Consider the following 7099-nt stretch of genomic DNA (forward strand, 5'->3'; position numbering starts at 1 on the left):
TGTGGTGCTTTTTCCATTGTTATACCTCTCTGACCTGTCTTCCCCATGTGATGTTTCTGTGTAATGTATGTATGGTCGGAGGGTAAGATGGCGCCGCCATTGCGTGCAATAGGTTGGCAGCCTTAACATGAAATTTCCCCTTGTGGGACTAATAAAGGTATCTTATCTTATCTTATCTTATCTTATCTTATCTTATCTTACTTAAACCTTAGTAAACATACGTCAGGTGAGCGTGGGAGCCAGTCAATTGTTTTAGCACCTTGATCCTCCAGGAACTGCCTGCATCCTTGCCACATTTGCATTGACGCGCACCAGGAGGAACCTGGGACCTGCTGCACCAGCATAGGGTCTAACAGCTGGTTTACACCTCATTTATTTAACATCAAGAGTGTTTAATGGCAAAGCATTACACAAACTGGTAAAATAATTATTTAGGAATTTGTCTCCAACTTCCTATTAACCTTATTTCTGTACGACCATATTAAGTATATTTTATTCCACATCCTATTTTTATCCCACTGGCCCCCTTAAAAGAGAGTGGAAAGAGAAAGTAAGTACATACATACTTTATCACAAGGAAGTCACAGGGCAGTTGAAGCAAGCGAAAGCAGACCGAAGATGGAAGGTGAGCACTGCTTATTGTGTTCTTTACCAATTTTTTACAAACATTACACATTTTCAAAACAGGTTGTAAACGTTTAGCTCCTCTTTCAAAAGGAATTCCCCATCTTGAGACAGTTCAGACTCTTGACTCAGTGTCTTCATAGCTTTGCTGTTCAGAGCTTTTATTGATTTTATACACTCCTGATTACATGTTTTTCCCCCTGTTTTCATATCCCACATACATTTGCCAGTGTTGTTGCTGCTGATCCTGCTAATCCTGTCTTCAGCCAGTTCCCATGACATTGAGAACAGTACGCAGCAGAAAGACGGTAAGCACAAACTGTCAGCAGAAATTTGGTAAATTATATGCTTAATCAAATGTCTGACAGCAAATGTGATACAGAGGCTAATAACTTAATTTCATACTGTTTCAAATGGGTTTAAAAGTAAAAGGAATAGTGTGCCAAACAGACAACGCCCAAGCAGTATATACTTGTACCCCTTTATTTGGAGCTGGGCCCAGCTCTTGGCTAAATTTACAGCCAAGAGCTGGGAATGGAAATCCCCCTCCAAGAAAAGAGCAGAAAAACAACCCCTCCCTCCCTTCTTATATTGAGTTAGGTTCCCAACACATGTTGTCACAATCACATTTTAGGAAAAAAGTAAAATATTAAGCAAATATTATAATATTTTCTTAATAGTAAAATAAGGAAATATATAGAAGTAAAATGATAATGTATCATATTTATGTATTTTTTTTCCTATTGATGCTGTATAATGATGCTATTATACGGTGTATTTTGATTGCACCTAGTCATCAAGCAAAGTGATGCAAATGAAAGCAATTAATAAAAATCTCAAAAAATCTTTATATTGCTACCTTTATTCTGATGGTTAATGATTTTTCCATCATTTTACTTTTTGTGTATCTGCATTTTAAAATTTCATGCATGTCCTTTTCCTTTTTATCCACTTTTATCCACATGAACAGATTCCAGTGGCATCTCTCCAACTGCAGTGAACAGACCGATGCAAACAAATCTGCCACTTCTAAGTGTTCGTAACTTTAGACAGAAGAGGCATGTTCAGTCTTCCTCCGTTGTCCCTATCAAGGGCACTAACCTGATGTGGGTGACCTGGAAAAACTCTATTCCTAATCATACCGTCTCGATTTACAATCGCAATACAAATCGATATGATTATATCTGTAAGTTTAAGTGTGACGCTGGCTTTTATACGCCCAGCAAAGGTCGATATTGCTCCTTTTCCAGTAATAAAAAGACTATAATAGGTTATAAATTTGAAATATTGGTTAACAAAGACGACTTTGAGATCCTGGAGTGGAAGGTTGATTCGTATGGTTCAGTACCGAAGAATTCAGTCTGGACCTGCCCAGGGGAGCAAATATATGTGGGCAAGAAGCAATATGGACTGGGGAAGGTGTCCACTAAAGATAAGGCTTTGTACTTGCCTTATACTAGTAAAGAATATTCATACAACTATGAGGTCCTGACCATCAGTGAAAATGTAATCAGCCAACTGATCTACAATGTCAGATACAACAATGATGATTCTAAAGTCTTCAAATTTCCTCCTGAGGTCATGCATGAAGCAACCATCAGCAACCATGAATGTCACCCAGTAGTGAAAACAGTGACACTCTCAAAGACATATGAGGTGCAGCAGAGGTGGGACTTTGCCTTTTCTTTCAAGTTTGGGGCTAAAACAACCATTAACACTGGCATTCCACTCCTTGTGGGAGGAGCTGTTGAAGTCAGCGCAGAGATGCAGTTTCAGTATACAAAGGGAGGCACTGTGACAGAAAGTATGACTGACACTGCCTCTGTGGTGCTTACCGTGCCACCAAACCACTCCTGTAAATTTTCCACTGTTCGGCGCAAAGAAAAAGTTGATATCTCATTCACAGCACTCCTCAGGCGTACTTACGGTGATGGAAAGATCCGCACAACGTCAATCACTGGGACATATGATAATATTCACACTGGAAAAATCCAGGCTGTGGTCGATCGATGTGAACTTCTAGAAAAATTCAAACCTTGTCCAGTCCCATCCAGTTCCACTGAACAGAAAAATGCTACAAACCACACAAAACACAACGGAAATAGGAAAAAACAAAACAGAAATAGGAAAAAACCGAGGCTATTGTCAGCTAATGTGAATTTCTTAGAAAACCCCAAACCTTGTCCAGTCGAATCCAGTTCCAGTATGTCTAATAATGTCAATCTTGTTTTTCTTCTCTTAACATCATTTTACCATTTTTGTTTGCTTTGAATCAGTTTGAGAGGAATGTGATTAGACAGAAATGCATGGAAAACCTCTTTTTTATTATGGTTTTAGGGTCTTTACAATATAAATTGACTGCTATTGTGAACTGGTGCTAAATTATGACTAAAAGTAATTTAAAAAATTACTTATCCAATATTTTTTCTGCAAATAATTACATCAGTTTTGTTCAACTTTTATGGAAATTGTTCTAATTGTTCTAACTGTATATAGATATGTATTTGCTTATATATTGTGAGATTATTATACTGTCATATGTCACATTATACCTTTAATCAAGGTATAATGTGATGAATATGACATGCATCAGTTACAGTAAATGGTCAATTAAAAAGCTAAAAACAGACAAAGAAGTTCCTTGGGAGCCAAGGTCATAAGTCAGGCTCACTGAGAGATAGAAAGCATGTGTTTAGGTTTTTATGACTAGGTGGGGGCCATCAGAGGGTATAAGAGTTTGAGTAACGGTCCGACATTTTGAGATCTGCTGTGATGTGTTTGTGCTTTAATGAGAAGATGACATTTTTTAACTGACATCTTTGAACTGAAATACTTTTATTAACAGAAATAATAGTGCCTCTAATGATTGGCCTGATTTAAACTTTTGTATACAAACCATGGATGTAGTTTCCAGGTCTGAAAAGTGAAGCCTATGTGGAAGTACCTTAAGTCTGCATTTCTCTAATGATCAGCAAAGAGTCAACTCTTTTATTTGTGTAAACACTTCTGGTCACATGAACGTCTGGGAAAATAAACCTCTACTGCTCCCTTCATCTGTGACATCACTTTTCTGATGTGACATTGTTAATCATGTGGCAATGTGTTTCAGGTCAGTTCTTACAGAGTAATGCAAAAAATAATGTAATGAATAATGTAATGTATTGCTTTCTTTGGCGAGTAACTAAAATAAAGAAGTTAAAAACTCTATATCTTCAGATTATTCTAAAATGTGAAAAATAAAAATAAATTTTTTTTATAACAACTTGAATGTGATAATTGTTAAGGATTGTTCAGTGATAGATAGATAGATCTATTCTTCCTGCTAGTAGGACGGGGATCAGAGTGTCTGAATCTCAATCACTTTCTCCTTCAGTTCAGTGACATTAAAAAACCCCGAAACGAAACATAAAAGTCTTTAATGTTGGGGCTCATTCTGTTTTAATCATGTGTATTTATATTGGGGCTTGAGTTTGATGTTTGTTTTAAGCCAAATAGCTGGATTTACTTCATGGTTTGGAGTTTTTGGCGACTTCACATATGACAGCAAATATGTGGACAGAAAAATAAGCACAGGCAGCGAGCCCCTCTAGTGGACTGATAGAGTAACTGTCTTTTGGCAAACTCTTTCTTGATGGCCATCAGGAAGTTTCTTGTGAAGTGCAGAAGTAAATATTTTCACTTATACTTTTCAGCCATTCCACTGGTGAAGGTATAAACTGCAGATCCATGTAGACATTGATCCAGATTAAAATACTGCAGAATCTGTTGTGATGAATCTGAATCTGTGGTATGCATTCATGCTACCTAGAACAACCTTAAAACAAAAGGCTTAAAACACAAAAACTCTAATATCAGTTACAACTGATAAAACATGGTAAGATTTTGAGTTTTTGCAGTGTGGTAGTGTAAAAAAGGTTTTATTTATGGTATAAAGCAGACTTTCACAGTCTGCATCTTTACTGTTTTTTATTTTCTGCTTTTGTTCACTCCTAGTCTGATAAAAAACAACAACAACAACCCATAGACATCCACTAACCACAAACACAGAACCCACCAACTAAATAACTATTAGCTGCTCCCCCCCACCGCTAAACAGTCACTCAGTTGACTGAGAGACTCTCGTATTTCCTTAACTTACATCCTATGTTCTATTTAAATTCGGCTTCCCTTTATGGTTTGATGAGAAATTGGTTAAACCATTGCTCACCTTATGGCTGGATGACAGCAGATAATTCTGATGAAATGGAAACTGACCCGTAACTAACTGTAAGCACTTTGCAGCTGAGTCGAGAGCGAATAAAAATAAGACCATCCGGTGTTGAGCATGACTGGTGCGGTTGGACATTCCATTTGGGACATCTGTTACTGTGTAACTCTGGGTGTAAGCAGCAAGTCATATATAGTAGGCATTTTGGGGATGTTACAGTGGGATAAATAAAACTCACATATTGTCTATAAAGTCTATTGTCTAACATAAACACAGAATATGTATATATTCTGTGTTTATGTTGGACAATTGTAGACAACCAAATAGACTTTAATAAATCACAGAATCTAACTTCACTTGAAAACATACCATTCAGGTTACAAACATTAAGAATTACAGCGTCTTAAACATCTACAGTAAGGCCAACAAAAAAGGCAGAAAAACTGATTTCATTACACTTGTACTGGAGATATCAAAGCTAGGCACGGTTGTGGCACTGATTCAGTCTTTGAGCACTACGGTCACCCCGGGGTGTCGGCCAGAACACCACTTAAGACCAAATTGTCCCCGAGTATGAAAGAAGGAGCTTGAGGTTCCGTTTTAGGCACTTTACTGTCACCACTTAATTTCTGGGGCTGTAAACACAGTTGCGGGTGTACATGTGTGTGTGTGTGTGTGTGTGTGTGTTTTCCTACAAAGGAAATAAACAATACAAATAAAGGATAAATAAAGAGAATAGACAAGTGACATACTCAAATATAGACATGATACAACATAGTTAACATAATCATATACAAAGATCAGAAAAATATAGTATACTTCAACTGCTCACACTATGCAACTAAACAGCATTAGTGCGAGGTTAAGTTACCGTTAGTACACAGGAACTACTTCCTGTGTACTGACGGTTGTACAAAATAAAAGCGTCCCCATTATAATCCGCTATAATGCTCTGATTGTGAAAAGCATTGTTTGCTACAAACTCCGTACTTTAAAGTAAACAATCACAAGCATCACATATTACTTACTTTAGTTGAACAGTTACAGCTCAGTTTGATCTGATTTGATTTGATACCCCTGAGCAAGATACCATCCCTACACACTGCTTCCCGGGCGCCCAATGGCTGCCCACTGCTTCACAGAGTGAATGGGTTAAATGCAGACAGGAATTACCCTACGGGGATCAATAAAGTATAAAGTATACATTAAATCTTTGAGTGAGTAATGGATAAACGCCTTTGTGATATCATTGAGCTTAGCCCAAACCAGTGTGGATTTGTCAGGGGCTCCGGCACCACTGAAACCACCCATGCCGCTCGACTGCTTATGGAAAAACACAGGGAGAAGAATTGGATGGTGCACATGGTATTCTTGAACTGGGGAAAGCTTTCAACCATGTCCCACACGACCTTATCTGGAAAGCGCTTCTGACACATAGCGTCCCAGAAGAATATGTAAAAAAATATGCGTGCAGCTACTCTACCAGAATGTCACCAGCGAAGTCAGATGCCCTGCAGGTACCTCACCACCGCTTAGCATCACCGGTTGGCGTCCATTGAGGCTCGCCGGAATGCGCATCCTGTGCGATAGGAGGATGCCCGAACACCTCAATCTAAGATCTACAAGACAGTCATACGGCAGATCCTCAATGCTATGGAGATGAAAATGCTCCAAGTGGATGGTCGGCTTAACCCGCCTGAATCGTGTGACAAATGAAGGTGTTTGGAAACGACTCTGAGTTGCCCCAATTGAAAAGAAGATGAGGGAAGCGTGCCTACAGTAGTATGGACACATCATGCGCAGTGAGGAGAATTCAGTGTCAAGAACAACCCTCCAACTCGAGGCCGCCGACCGCGAGGAAGACCGAAGAAGCGGTGGATGGATGCAATCACCGAGACATGCGCGCAGTAGCTCTTGCCCCCAGTGTTGGGTAAGTTACTTTAAAAAAGTAATTAATCACTAATTACTAATTACTTAGTCAATATTGTATTTAAAATACTAATTACTAATACTAATTACTAATTACTGTGTCAGAAAAGTAACTTAATTACTAAATAAGTAATTTAACTAAATACTTCTTAAAATCCCTATAAACCTTGAGTGGACAAACAATAGAAATTAAACTCTTTAAATAATAAATAATTTTTTTAAAGATGGAGACTCTACAGTACGCAGTGGTAGCATCTCTTCCACAATGTAGCCCGCAATCATTTTTTTAAGCTCACCTGCTGAAGTAAAATCAAGTTTTGCCTGCTTAGCAGGAGTTGC

The 7099-nt window shown here is 38.3% G+C and overlaps 1 protein-coding gene across 1 annotated transcript; it reads left to right on the top strand.

The window, feature by feature from the left end:
- The first annotated feature begins 551 nt into the window (after positions 1 to 551).
- Positions 552 to 3842, top strand: LOC146506244 (natterin-3-like). The gene is made up of 3 exons (XM_085180088.1): positions 552 to 625; positions 855 to 932; positions 1595 to 3842. Exons 1-3 carry the CDS (start codon positions 619 to 621, stop codon positions 2893 to 2895), a joined length of 1386 nt encoding a protein of 461 aa, XP_085036214.1. The 5' UTR covers positions 552 to 618; the 3' UTR covers positions 2896 to 3842.
- Positions 3843 to 7099: the final 3257 nt, after the last annotated feature.

The sequence above is a fragment of the Neolamprologus multifasciatus genome, chromosome 12, assembly GCF_963576455.1.
Source record: "Neolamprologus multifasciatus chromosome 12, fNeoMul1.2, whole genome shotgun sequence".
NCBI lineage: Eukaryota > Metazoa > Chordata > Actinopteri > Cichliformes > Cichlidae > Neolamprologus > Neolamprologus multifasciatus.